Source organism: Microplitis demolitor, chromosome 2 (genome assembly GCF_026212275.2).
Source record: "Microplitis demolitor isolate Queensland-Clemson2020A chromosome 2, iyMicDemo2.1a, whole genome shotgun sequence".
Taxonomy (NCBI): domain Eukaryota; kingdom Metazoa; phylum Arthropoda; class Insecta; order Hymenoptera; family Braconidae; genus Microplitis; species Microplitis demolitor.
The window spans coordinates 7,686,136-7,701,750 of record NC_068546.1 but is presented as its reverse complement, the minus strand read 5'-3'; the positions used below and the strand labels follow the sequence as shown (position 1 = coordinate 7,701,750).

The following is a 15,615-nucleotide window of genomic DNA, read 5'->3' as shown; positions in this document are numbered from 1 at the left end:
AAATTTAATTTTTGAATTATAATGAAGATAAGTATTTTTTTACTAAACTAAAAAAATAATTGACTAAATTCCGGAAAATAAATACGAGTATTTTTGCTAATTCCAAAAGAAATTTTTTTTTCTAAAGTTAGGGACTTTTTAATTTAAGAAATGTCGGATGTGGGCTAACTTCAGGGCCATTATTTTTTTGATATTTTACTAATCTTTTTACTTTTAATTCCAGAATTGATTGTTCGCATCAGGATATCAAGTATTGTAAATATTAACATATCTTAATTTCAAGGTACATTTATTTTTAACTTCCCGCTAAGAAAATTATTAATTTTCAAAAATTCGGGAAGTTATTGGTTTCACCCCGATTTTCTAAAATCGAGTTTTCATCAAGTGTCGACGATTTGAGGTCCTAGGAAGCTATTCTCACTATTTTCAGAAGGATGTCCGAGTGTCTGACTGTATGTGTGTGTGTGGTGTGGTGTGTGTGTGTGTGTGTGTGTTTGAATGTAAACTCTTAATATCTTTTTAATGAACTGACCGATTAAAATGTTTGAGATGACAATCGAAAGAGTTTGTTGGCCGTCAACTTTTTTGAAAATTTCAACTCGATCGATCAAAGAGACTCTAAGATATAGAAAAAAAAAAAAAAAAAAAAAAAAAAATTATTTTCCAGTTTTTTTTTGATTTTTCAGAAATGGCTCGATCGATCAATTCTAAATTCTAATCAGCACAGGAATTGAATAAAATGCGTCGATCGCCGCCTCAACCATCTCAATCGGTTAATTCGTTCGTAAGATATCGTGGGAGAAAGAAATGCTAAAAAACGGTTTTTTCCGAAAACAATGGCATATAATAGTATTTTCGAGCTCGAAGAGCTCGAAAATGTAACCACAACAATGTTTTCGAAATTAAGGGGCTCAAAAACAGCTGGGTTTTAGGGCTGGCCCGCAGGGTCTGTAGCGTCAAAAACATCATTCTATGAATAAACTCATATTTTTGAAAATAGTTCAGTTACTGCGATGTACTTCATTCTTCACGACTGAGTGTTATAATCTTGTAATTTTTTGTAAGTGAGTAACTCAAAATTATACGACAACTTCCATTTTGTGTATTGAGAAAATTGAAAGTCAATTCTATAAATGTTATAAGACTACTCTTTACAACATTCAAGGCACGAACATTCCGAAATCACGTGTAAATAATGAAAACATACAAATAAATGAAAGTTTCCAAAACATTCTACTCACTACTATAAATGAATACTCCAGAGTTAAAATGATCGAAGAAAATTCTTTACATTTTCAAGAACCATTCGAAGATTGGATAATGGAAGTAGTGGAAGACAAAAAGTGGGCAAATGCACTAATGAATCGAGAAACACTTTCTGACGAATACACGAGTAATAATGAAGATTTATCTTATGAATTGAAACGGTGCAACTTATTTTCCACGTGGAAATGATAAAAGACAACTGCACGTTCACAAATTTATTTCTTACAATAAATCTCCACAAAATTCACTAAACTCAATTTTACTATTTGTTACGTTACTTTTAAATTAATGATACTGCGTCTTATTTCTCTAAGAAATCCACGATTCGGAGTGGCTGAGGACCCAACAACTATCCTCCAACGTCGACAGTTACTTACTTTTTACCAACGTTACAGGAACAAAACAATAAGAGCTTCGTAGAAGATTTACCTGTATCGCCACTGATCTCAAAAGATCCGGTTCACCAGGTGGAATAATTTTACGATACTCATTTAAAGATAAGGAATATATTTTCGAGTGTAAAATCAGCCCCTCAAGACGTGGTCTAAATAACGAATAACTTTATTAAAAAAATACTAATTAAACGAGCACTAAGCCCACGGAAATAATAATTCCAACTTAATAAAAAATAGCTGCTATAATGCCCAAAAATATAATCCAGACGTAATCTTCGAAGATTCCACAATTTTAATTAGATTTTACTATTCAGATAAGGAAGGAGACCATTTACTGTAATGGTGGCCCAGAGAAGAAGGAGTTTTCCTCTCCCCGCAAGTTTCGTGGGCCCATTACTTTTCCACGAGGTGATTTATGGTTTTGGTACCATCTATGATCTGACGTTGATACAGATTATTGATCGCTTAATTGATTGCTTTGGCTCTTCCCCCCCCCCTTAGGGACACACCGTATATGCTCGCACGGTATCGCTCCTGCGATCCAACTGCGTATACTCATCAGCCGATGATAAGAGAGGACACTAATAGCACGTCGCTCATTGACGAGTCGATTTAAGTCCCTCTAGGACTGTGAACACATCAATTGGGACTTCCGTTGGAGAAAATATTCATATGAATATCTCTCTAGCTGACTAATGATCCTTGAATAACCTGCAACAAGGAGAAGTGCTTCTCTGGACAGCCACGCGAATAGTTTAAATAACCAATTTAATCAAAAATGATGATCGTCTCGTCACAGAATATAAATTTAGAACCGGTGACTATTTGCGTAGCAGGAAAGAAATTTAAATGTAGAGATTATCAAACAAAAATTTAACAGAGTGTAATCTGTGTGTCAATTACGACGGTGGGATCATACTTTAAATCAAGGAGGGATTGATAGAAAAAAATGAGCAAGAATTTGTGAATATACATTAGTAAATTTCAAAGCGGTTGTAGATACAGACTTAATAATATATGACTACAATTGAAAAAGATGGGCCTTAAAAGTTCAAAAAGAAGTTGGTGCCAAAGATTTCCATTTCAAAGCATTTTTAGAGTGGATCCTATCATTTCAATGAGCACATCACATTGTATCACGGGAAGTAAATAAGTTTATCACGTCCAAAACATCTGAAGATAAAAGATGATTAAAAGAGCAAGCTGAAAAATTTCTCAATATGAAACAAAAAATTAAAATTTATAAATTACCAAATGTATACAATTCAGATCAGAGTGGTTTTAAGTTGGGAATGCATACCGAGCGAACTTTAGCTGATGAAGGATAAAAGCAGGTACAATGTCTTGTACAATCTGTTACTTCTACGACACATAGTTACACAGTTTAACCATCTGTATTCGCTGATGGAAAGCTTTCATCCCCACTACTTTTAGTTTTACACGAACCAAGTGGTAAATTTGGAACAATAGTTGACACGACGATTTTTAGACCACAAAATATATATCTAGCAATAATCCGCTGTTCGTGCTGCAAAAAGTTGTTGTGTTTTCAGCACTTTGTTTATATACTTCATGAGTGTAAAACATACCTTGAATAGATCTACATATGAAAAAATGAAGAATATTTAATAAACATCAAAATGGTCAAATGCTTTTTATTCTAATATTTTTGTAAAAATTATTTGTGAATTCTTGTTGAAAAAAATTTATGGAACAAAACGTATCTTTTCTTTTTTTTCTCGAAAAGTAATTAAAATATAAAAAAATAATATTATTATGATGTCCTCACTGTTGAAAATGTATGAAACAATAATTCTCAACAAATAAAAACCAAAGCTAATATAAAAATACTAATGTTTTCTTGTTGGTCAATGTAGACGGATTTAGGGTTATTCACCCCCGAAACTTGATTTTTTGGAAAAACCCAAAAAGACGTATCTTCTACTTTTTTTTTTCCTCTTTCAATCGCCATTGGTTTCATTAAAATCCATTGGATATTTATTATTACACCAATGGCACTTTTCGTCATTTTCCATCCAAAAAATGATGCCATTGGTCCCATTCGATTATTCAAACTGCAAGTATGCGAAACTTGCAAAACACCTCTTTGGAACCTAAACTTTGATAGGCGATTTCACCCCCTGCAGATGTTTTTCCGTCTATAAAAAAATACTTGGCTACTTATTATACATACGAAGTAAATATACTCTATAACATCACTCAACGTGATTAATGCATGAAATCTTATACGTAGAAATGTTCTGTCTGATTTACTTAAAAAAATGGTTAATTCAAGTCATGTGTGAATTTTACGTTTTAACTGTATTTACAAGAATGACTATTGTAAAATTTCCTATGATGTCATGGGAAAGGAGATGAAAACGAATTTATTCAATAAATAAGTACGAGTATAGTTCAAGATATTTAACCCAGCCTTTCAAAACTTTCAGGTTACAATGAAATCCACTAAAGCGTCATTGACAGAAACAATTCAATATTTATGCAGAGGTAAAATTCTAGCCAGTGAAACTAGAGAACTTGCTAGCGTATCTCGAGGAAAAATACGACCAGGTGAAGGTGAAGAATGGTTGAATGAACAAATGTACGTGCCGCCTTTACCACCGACGAATCTTCGAGGATGTCATTTGATTAATATACTCTATCATGTTTATGTAAGTATTGATAAAATATTGGGCATTCGAATGTGATTACCTGGTGTGATGTATTGAGTAAGTTTGAAGCGAGTGTGCTAATAATATATACTTGGTTCGGTGTCTTTTGATCCCCAGACAAAATATCCCCAGACAATATATCCTCAAGACAAAATGTCCTCGGACACAATATCCTTGGACAAAATATCCGTGGAGTTATAAATTTCATTCTTTAGAATATTTTTACGACAAATCTCTCAAGTAATAAAATATGGATCATCATTAATTAAAATTAAAAAAAAAAAAAGTTTGGAAAATCCGAGAAAGTGCACGCCTCGAGCGCTCATGCTATATTTTGAAAAGTTTAATATTAAAAAAATTCGACTCACCCGTGTTTGTTAAATTATTTATTTTTTGAAGAATAAGTATCGGACAACTTAAAAAAATTATCAGGCTTATTTATTAGTGTTTCCGTGAAAAATAAATCATACATGGACATATATATGTGCTCCATACATGACCGTACATGAAGATTGGCCATATATGCCCATATATGATCATACATGACCGTGTATGGCCATATATGACTATAAGTGGGCATATATGTAAATTGGCCTGGTATAGCGATGTATGCCCATACATAGCTAGCTATGGTTTTACATGACTTGGTATGACTATATATTAGGGTGCTTCGTTTCCGGCAAAAGTATTTTTTTCGTAGCTTATCAAGGAAAGTATTGTTTTTTATGCTAAAACAAAAATTCCTGCCAAGTTTGAGCTCTTAATTCCAATCTTAAGTACTTTCCATTTGATTTCTAAGATTTCCCATTTAAAATACACGTAAACTAAATTACTTTTTTAACTTCCCGCTAAGAAAATCGACGATTTTCAAAAATTTCGGGAAGTTATTGTTTTCACCCCGATTTTCGAAAATCGAGTTTTCATCAGATGTCGACGTTTTGAGGTCCTAGGAAGCTATTCTGACTATTTTTAGAATGATGTCCGAGTGTGTGTATGTGTGTGTGTGTGTGTGTGTGTGTGTGTGTGTGTGTGTGTGTGTGTGTGTGTGTGTGTGTGTGTGTGTATGTAAACTCTTTGTAACTTTTGAACTAATGAATCGATTTGGATGGTTGAGAGGGCAATCGAAAGAGCTTGTTGGCCTTCAACTTTCCTAAAAATTTCAGATTATTTGATCGAATAGACTTGAAAATATTTGCGAATTACGAAAAAAAAAAAATTTTTTTTTTTAGTTTTTTATTGATTTCTCAAAAACGACTTATACGATCTACTTCAAAATCTAATCAGCTCTAGTATTCAATAAAACGCGTCGATTGCCACCTCAAACATCAAAATCGGATAATTCGTTCGAGAGTTATCGCGGGAGAAAGAAATGGTGAAAAACGGTTTTTTGTAAATATTTCCGAAACGACTGACGCGATCGATTTCAAATTTTAATCAGCTCTAGAATTCAATAAAACGCGCCGATTGCCACGTCAACTATCAAAATCCATTGATTAGTTCAAAAGATATCGGCATTGAAAAGTTAAAAAAATAACATTTTATGTTATTTTTTCCGGATAAATCATAATATAACGTACTAAAATGTGCCTGATATCATACCAACGCATCTTTTTTATGGTTTCTTTTGATCATATAATGTCATCGAACTTGGTTTTTAGTTTAAATCATATTATCAACAAAAAAATCGATAAAACGTAGTTTTTAATTTTTTTATCGGATATTTCATATTTTATTGTTTCTTACATGAGTCAAAACTTATTTAAATCTTGATTTTGATCCCTGACATTGATTTCTGCCTCAATACACTTATTTTACTGAACATAATTAGGAACTAAATTTTAAAAACCGCTTCATTGATGATTTTCGATTCTTAAATTTTCAAACTTCAGCATAACAGGTAACTTGTTAGAGCTTGAAAAGATCGTAAAAAAACAATTGCGTGTGATAGCATTTTCGAGCTCGAAAATATATCTACACTAATGTTTTCAAGCTCTTTGAGTTCGAAAACAGCGGGAAGTTTTGGGGCTGGCCTGCAGGGTCAACCGATGCCCAGATTTTTTTTATTTTACTGACATCAATCGTTTACTCAAAGTTAAATAATTAATTATAAAAATTTCTTATCACTTTTTCACAGCACTTAGTTACGGGGTTAATTTTCTCAGTCTTATTAATTGTAAATTTTTTTCTTATTAATTAATATCGATTAATGTATAATATAACAATGACTTAATAACGATTTTAATTTCTGGCTTCCTGCCGAGAAATTTTTCTTAATTTATAATTAATAATGATTAAAATTCTGGCCTTTCTGCCGAGAATTTTATCCGACGGACCGCGTGGTTAATTGATAAAAGAATTCTGGCTTTTGCCGAGAACTTCTCTTACTCCTCGTGAACGAACTCCGAAATGGCGACTGCCCGCGAATAATTATTAAATTTTAACTACAAGTTAATTATTAATAAATTATGGCCACTGCCGATAATTTATGTACCTCGATATACTCTGTTGTTCTCGATGAATCGTGGCGTTCCTTCTTTCTCTCTCACAGTCCTTCTGCCGATTTCCTCGTTTTCCTTTTTTCATTCTCCCAGCTCTCCTTTTTAATTTATTATTAAAGGTTTATAAAATATACAAAAGGTTAAAATTGTTATTTTAAATAAATTGTTTACTGATTATAAATTATCCTTCCTCTTCCTTCTCTTACAAATAATTTTACAACGACCCTGAACGATTAAAATCCGGTTCTGGAAGACCGTTTAATACTTTCAGTGGCGCCCTTAAAAAAGACGACCAAGGTAACAGTACCCTGTTATATTTATTTAAAAAAACTGTATGTCTACATATGACCACATATGTTCATATATTGCTATATATGGCCATTAGGGTACTTCGTTTGAAACGACTTTGTCTTCCTGGTCCATTGACAGAATAATGTTCTAAACATGTAAAAAAAAAATTCTTACCAAAGATGAGCTTTTAATTTTAATTTTAAGTGAACTTGAAATTTTCCCGTTTAATTAAGATGTAAATTTTCCGCGGATATTAAAGATATTAAGTCGCTATTGGGCGGGAGTAACAGAGGAATCCCTCCCTTTAAGAGTGTTTGCAGCTGATTAACGTTTTGTAATCGGCCTCACTAGTAAAAAATTTTAAAGTTTATTTTTTTTCAAATTTCATGGTTTTTTTTTTTTATTTTACTCGCAAACCACTAACTTTAGAACAAAATTATATAGGACTTTTTTTATAGAACTTTGATTTCCTACAAAAAAAGTTACTTAAGCCATTACAGTAGAGCTAGTAGTTTCTGAGATAAATCTAATTAAACATCTCAAAATTGGAAAAATCGCTGTTTCATTTAAGATTTCAGTACTTCTTCATAAAACTATGACCGAAGAAATATATAATATATACTAGTAAATATATCAAAAATATGTCCAGTAATACGAAACTATCTCCTACTATACTTGTTTCCATCTTTTCTTGTCGCGACCCAAGTGTCTTTGTTTCACCATCGGAAGCTTTTTAATTACTACCTCTCTGAGTACAAAGATAATTGTTTCATAACTTTTATAATTACATATTAATGTGTAATATGTATTTTCATATTTTATTCTTATACATGATATGTTTCTACGGCCATAATTTTATAAAGAAGTACTGAAATCTTGAATGAAACAGTGATTTTTCAAATTTTGAGATGCTTAGTTAAATTCATCTCGGGAACTACTAGCTCTACGGTAATAGCTTAAATAACTTTTTTTTTTGTAGGGAATCAAATTTTCTATAAAAAAAGGTCGTGCACAATTTTGTTGTAAAGTTAATGGTTTGCGAGTAAAATAAAAAAAACCATGAAAATTTGAGAAAAAATCGGTCTGTCGCTTGACCCTGCGGGCCACCCCCAAAACTTCCTGCCTATTTCGGGCTTCTGGAGCTTGAAAAATTGTTGTAGATACATTTTCAAGCTCTTCGAGCTCGAAAATACTTTTTTATGCCTTTGTTTTCTAAAACAAACCTTTATTATTTCATAATAAATGAGCATTATGAATTGTGCACTTTTGGATTTTCCAAATTTTTTTTACATGTAATTCAAATGAAAAAATTAATATTCGTTGAGCTCTCAGCTGGATTGAGCTTTCGGTCTGCTCCTTTGAGAGGATTTTTCTAATACCTAAGACTTCCTTTTAAGACCATAAGGCTCAAAAAAAAAATAATTTTTATTTTGAACTGCCTTCGTATATAGTCATCCATAACCGTATCGCCATACATGTCCTTACATGATTCATATATGGCCATGCATAACTTTATAAAAACGTTGGTATACCATTATGGCCATATATGCCCATGCATGAAGTATATACAGTCATGCATGGCCATATATGTTTCATTTTTCACGGGTTCTTTCTTTACATTAATATGTTTTTCATAACGTTTAATATGAAAATATTATATTCAGTTTAATGTAAGGAAATCACGTAACCTTGACAAGTTGGTAGTAAAGGACAACTTCTTCGCTTTGTGTTTGAATCGTGCAAAAACTCTTATAGATTATGAATAATAATAAATATACGGAAATTATATTGATTGTAAGCACTGAGAAACATATCTCCAACACATATGTAAAAAACTAGCCAAGAAGACCCAAGATTTATTGCCCAAAAATAATTTGTCTTCAAGACATTAGGTCTCGCAAATAACTTAATGTATCACATGTATTATACTTTATAAAATATGTTTAAAAATATGCATTTTTTTTACGAGTCATATGTGTGCGTCACTATAAAATATATAATCTTTAACATTTGCAATAGTGCTGTACCGTTTCCAAACAAAAAAATCTGGGCCTCGGTTGGCCCTGCAAGCCAGCCCCAAAACTTCCCGCTGTTTTCGAGCTCACTGAGCTTATTTCTGTGAATATATTTCCGAGGTCTTCGAGCTCGAAAATGCTATTATATGCAATTGTTTTTTAGTGAACTTACCAAGCTCTAACAAGTTACGTTTTATGCTAAACTTTGAAAATTTAAGAATCGAAAATCATTAATGAATAAGCGGTTTTTAAATTTTTATTCCCGATTATGTTCAATGTAATAAATGTATTGAGGCAGAAATCAATGTCAGTGATCAAAATCAAGATTTGAATAAGTTTTGACTTAGGTCAGAGCAATAATATATGAAACATGTGAGAAAAATGTTAAAAACTGTGTTTTTTCAATTTTTTGTTGGTAATATGATTTAAACTAAAGAACAAGTTAGATGGCATTATATGATGATCGAAAGAGACCATAAAGAGGAAGAGTTGGTATAATTTCAGACACATTTTAGTACTTTATATTTTGGTTTATCAGGAAAAAATAACATAAAACATTATTTTTTAAACGTTTCAATGACGATATCTTTTGAACTAATTAACTGTTTTTAACGTTTGAGGTAATAATTGGCGCGTTTTATTGAATGCTGAAGCTGATTGAAATTTGAAATCGATCGGGCTAGTCATTTCAAAAATATTTAGAAAAAACCGTTTTTCACCATTTTTCTCTCGATCAACGCATTCTATTAAGTTCTAGAGTTAATCAGATTTTGAAGTCGATCGTTCAAGTCGTTTCTGAAAAATAAAAAAAAAACTAAAAAAAAAAAAAAACGAGTGAGCCTCACAGACATAAGGTCACAATAGAAGTGAAACTTATTTAATAATTAAGTCGGTCTAAATAAATAAATAAATTAATACAAATATAAATATATATGCAATATTAGCCACTAGATTTTGTCGGATAGTATAGCATCCGGAAAGAAGAAATCTCTGAAAGTAAAACTATGTATAACTAGTTTTCTACTAAATGTAAAAATTTACAAAACAATAAATTGTAAGATGAAAATTCAATATTTCAAAATATATTTATGTTAATTAAATGTAAAATTATAAATATGAATTGTAAAATGACGGAATAAAAAAAAAGCCCCAATCAAAAAAATCTTTAGATTTGTAAACCGCTAAAAAAAAAATATGGCCACTATCTACAAATCTGTAAATAATTTTTGTGCATATTTGAAAATATTTATAATTAAAAAGAACTAAATTAAAAAGTTGATAAAAAGTAATTACTATAAATAAAGATATACCTCCATGTAAATTACTGTATAAAATTTAATTTCAATAAATAAAATATAAATAATTTAAAAAAACTAATTACAAAAAAATGAAATCATTTTAATATATTTTAAAGATGTTCTTTAATTGAATAAATGAATACATGAAAGTATGTAATTTTAAAGAGAACAAAAAAAAATGATTATAAAAAAAAAAATTTTAAAAACAAACATTTGCATAACTAAACATGTATATAAAAAAATTATGTAAAATGAACATCTCTATTAAAAATGAACTGTTTTTGAACATCTTTATAAAATATGATATCTATAATCTAATTTGATTTGATATTATATTTTATAGAGATGTTCAAAAACAATTAATTTTTTATAGATATTCTATTCATCAAGATGTTCATTTTTACTTAATTTTTTTATATACATGTTTAGTTATGCGAATGTTTCTTTTTAGAATTTGTTTTTTTATAGTAATATTTTTTAGTTCTCTTCAAAATTACATACTTTCGTTTATTCATTTATTCAATTAAAGACAATATTTTAAATATATTGAAATGATTTTATACCTTTATAATTACAATTGTTTTTAATTTTTTATGTTTTTATTTATTCCAATTAAATTTTATTCAATAATTTATATGGAGGTGTATCCTTATTTATAGAAATTTTTTATTAACTTTTCAATTTAGTTTTTTAAAATTATAGATATTTTCAAGTACACATAAAAATTCTTTACAAATTTTTAAATACTGACCATATATTTTTTAGTGACTTATTTTACAATGCATACTTATAATTTTACATTCAATTAATATGCATATATTTTTACATTTAGTAGAGAATTAGTTATACATATTTTGATTTTCAGAGATTTTTTTTTCCCGAAGCTATACTACCGGATAAGATCTAATAGCCAATATTGTATATGTATATATGAATAACGTGGTTAAATTACGACGCATGCGCACTACACTCGTCTATTCTACTCGACTCTTGTCAACTCCCCCCACTCTTTAGAATATATAAGGCTTGCTATACAAGCAATTCCCCTTCTCACCTATTTTAAACTTTCACTCAATGGTTCTCCTCTGGCGTTACCTCCCCTTTTCCGCCTCAAATCGTTCAATTTTTGCCTCCGTAAAGAAGTTTCATTTCAAAAATTTTTTTTTTTCATAATTTGCAAATTTTTTTGAGTCTACTTGATCAAATGATCTGAAATTCTCAGGAAAGTTGATGGCCAACAAGCTCTTTCGATTACCACTTTGACCATCCAAATTGGTTCATCAGTAAAAAGTTGTAAAGCGATCACACACACAACACACACACACACACACGCTCAGACACACTTGAACATTATTCTAAAAATAGTCAGAATCGTTTTCTAGGACCTCAAAACGTCGACATGTGATGAAAACTGGATTTTTGAAAATTGGGGTGAAAACAATAACTTCCTGAATTTCGTGAAAGTTATCGGTTTTCTTAGCGGGAAGTTAAAAATTAGACCAATACTTATAATGTTCCTGTTGAAATAAAAATTAAGAGTTGAATAATGGTAAAAAATATAGAAATTTCCCAAAAAAGTTAATAATGTGTTGGCACAGGGATATTTACTCCGAGGATATTTTGTCTGAGGATATTTCATGTAGGAGATATTTTTTCATTAGGATATTTTGTCCGGGGATAGTTTGTCGGAGATATATTGTCGGGGATATTTTATCCGGGGCTCCAAACGCGCAATACCCATTAGAGAACACAAATAACGTACGTTGAATATAATAATTTGATTGATGAAGAAACTGGGTTCTATAAGCCCAGACAACATTCAAGTCGGAATGACTGCTTTACGATGTCTTTTTGAATGAGTCCTCAAGAAGTCTTATGATGACTCCTTAAAGATGTCATTTTTAAGAACTCTTAATTAAGAGTTTTTGAAGACTCCATAAATAAGAAATCAGTTTTTTGACGTCTAAATGTATTCTTTTTTTAACTTCTTTATGAAGTCAAAATTAGGAGCTCCTTAAAGACGTCATGGTAAATTCATAGTGAAGTCTTATTTACGAAGTCAGAAAAAAAAACTCTTTGAGAACTCTTTTGAAAGACATCTTACTGAGCTCGCTAGGTGGCTAATTTGACATCTTGAGAACTTCTTAAAGACTTCTTGAAGATGTTGATGAGACGTCAAAATCATAAATAGGAACTCATTCAGAACTCATTAAGACGTCATTTTGCTATCTAGGAAGCTACTACTTGAATCCCAAAAAAAAAAAGTATTCTAGTTGCATTTTAGATAATGTAATATTTTTATTAATTAATTATAGGCATAAACAGGGTATTGTCTATAAATGTTAAGAAAACAATTCAAATGTATCCAACCGATCAGCTATATAAGTATCATTTTGTTACAGTTTGTTATAAGTCCGAAAGGTTTGGATAAAGAGATAAAACTTCAAATACCAATCATATTAGCAACTTATCCACTTCGACAAGAGGGGGGCTTGGTCTCTAGTACTTCATCGAAGAGAGGAGCTCATTATCCTTCTACATTACCAATTTTTAGGCCTTGGCTTGATGACAAGGCTCTTGAAGTCGAAGAATAATTTATCACCATACTGGCCTATTAAATATTAACATACCTATATTTTTTAACAGGTATTAGTCTAATGAAACTTAAATAAAACTGTGTGTTCATTTATACCATTATCTATCATCAAATGTAATAAAACATCATCAGTTTTCAGAACAAAAATTTTCCAAAGAATATATATATTACAATTTGATGCTTTAAAATCATATTAATATTGGGATAGCATGTAATATTATCATCATGACAAAATAACCAACACAATAATTACCCTAAAAATGAACTCCCATACTTTCTTTTTTAAGTTAGAAATTGGTTAGTATGTTGTTATTAATATATCATTATGTCAGTTACTTTTTTTGTTTGTTATTCTGTAGTTTATTCCATTAAGTTACTATCCTTGTGATAATATTACACAGCATTACCTTGGATTGGAAGAAATTTATAACTTTTTAAATATCGATTATGTAGTCTTTTGAAGAAATTATTAGAGATTGATATGATAAGAATAAAACATTTCATTTCTTTTTTTTTTTTTTGTTATTTTCACTACCGATTAAAAATAAGTCAAAAACAACATTTAAATGATTCATGTATTTTAATAAATTAATACCAACAAACACTGCATTACCTTTTATCAGCAACAAAAAAGTTATTAGCTATTTGCAATCATATTGTCAATCCGGAAATTTGCCTTTAACTTGTGACAGAGCAAATTTTATCGACTAATTATACTGACTCTTAGTGTGTGCTGAAATTCACACAGATTATACATTTTCCAATTTAAATACAGTTTTAGCTGCAAGTATTAGAATAAAAATGGAAATTGGAAAAATACAAGAAGAGGGTGCGTATACAATTAGGATATCTAGAGCGAAAAGGCTCCTGGTAGGAAAAAATGGTGACAAACAGGGTGATCACGGCTGCAGACGGAGTGGAGTGTACGATGCTATCAATGAAGAGAGAAAAGATCTGCCCAGCGAGGCACTCAAATTTGTGAATACCTAAGCCACGAGATAGCCAGTACTCATCGGAAAAAACGAAACGGATTTTCAGTATTTTCTAAAGACGTATTGTGACCGGTTAGCTTGTATTCGACTATGAGGTCAGAAAAATTTAATTTAACATCGTTCGTTTCGTGCACTAGCACTTGTGACGACCGCAAATTAATTTTTTCGAGCGAAGGTGGGAATTGAGGCCCAGGGTACCTCGTCACCAGAAATTTTACAATTATTTAACTAATCTGAGTCTTCGAGTCCAGCAGACGCCTAATTTGCATGAAGTCCTGGTAAATATTTTATTATAAGTCATTAAGAAGTTTGCTTTTTTGATCTTGAGTTTATTCTTTGGAGTATTGAGTTCTGCCGAGAATTTTGATCCAAGTCAAAAAAGTTTCGGCGGAGAGTTCAGTAAAATGTCGAGAATGCCAGATACTTGGGTCAAGTAGACGTAAATCTGAATAAGATTGCTCTCTAAGCTTGTCCAACACGTGGTCCGTCATAAATTGAAATTTGCGTTGCTCTTTTCTTTTTGATTTTGAGTCTAAGCGTTTAAGACATTTACTCAGGTAGCGGGGACTTCGCTAATCAGTACCGAGAATATCAATATACGAAAATATAATATACTAAGTAGATAATAGATTGGGACTTACAGTTAATTCATTCAAATATAAGATATGTCAGGATTCAAAGACTTGTCTGTGTTCGATTCCCAGTTCGGGCTATCTATATTTTTCTCAATTTATCTATAAATTGTCTTATTGAGAAGGTTTGCATGTTTTAGGTTTCCACTATATTAAATTGGTTCGAACCCAGACGAACAGTACAGTACTAAGTGACCGTTATATTTAATTAACTAAATGTATTTAATTTACTGAATATAATAAATTAATTAAGTGTAATTCACATTAATTAAGTGTAATTCACTATAATGTCATTATATCCTGACTTAATATCTGGTACGAGACTAAATGCTCTCAAACTCTGGCTACTCGTTACGACACTAACTGCTCTTAAAGTCGATGATAGTGGCGTATAGTATTAGACCAAGTCAAACGAAGGTAATAAAAGCGCGTTAGCCCGCCCTCTTATAGTCCTCGCGCTATATTAGCCCAGATCGTAACAATGCAAAATGCGAGAATACTCGAAAGATCTAGTGCAAGCGTGATTTGCTTAATAATTTAAAATTATATCACGTAGTTTCAAATAATAATTTAAGCTAGTTTATTATTAATATGAATCATACCGATAGCGAATGCGACTATAAGTCGTAAAACAAGTAGCGAAAGGGTCTGTAAAGTTACCACAACAGAAATGGTACGTGTGAGTATTAGACTGTGTCAAAATAAGTTTTTTTATTTTTCGATTAACCGTATCTTAAAAGTTTCTTCAATATAAAAAAAAAATTCTCCGAAAGTTTGAGCTCAATATCTCAAAAAATTGAGGTGGCGCAAAGGGGGGTCTCCTTTCCCGTTTAAATAACATTGTAAAATTTTTTTTTTTTTTTTTATTTTAAAAATGACTACACGAAGAAACTTTTTTTTTCAATTTTGCTGCTAACTAGATTACAGAAAATTTAATTCTCCACAAAATTGTCTATGTCC

General features: G+C 30.9%; 1 protein-coding gene across 5 annotated transcripts in view; it reads left to right on the top strand.

Moving 5' to 3' along the window:
* LOC103578535 (arrestin domain-containing protein 2) overlaps window positions 1-13,488 on the top strand; it is an 84,858-nt gene extending 71,370 nt beyond the window's left edge. For 3 of the 5 annotated variants that reach the window (XM_008559666.3, XM_053736836.1, XM_053736837.1), the window contains 2 exons: window positions 4,112-4,333; window positions 12,838-13,488. In XM_008559666.3, the coding sequence (XP_008557888.3) occupies window positions 4,112-4,333; window positions 12,838-13,029 (414 nt within the window). In that variant the 3' untranslated portion in view covers window positions 13,030-13,488. The remainder of the gene's footprint in view (window positions 1-4,111; window positions 4,334-12,837) is intronic. The other 2 variants (XR_008403303.1, XM_053736838.1) reach the window with 2 other exon arrangements.
* Window positions 13,489-15,615: the final 2,127 nt, after the last annotated feature.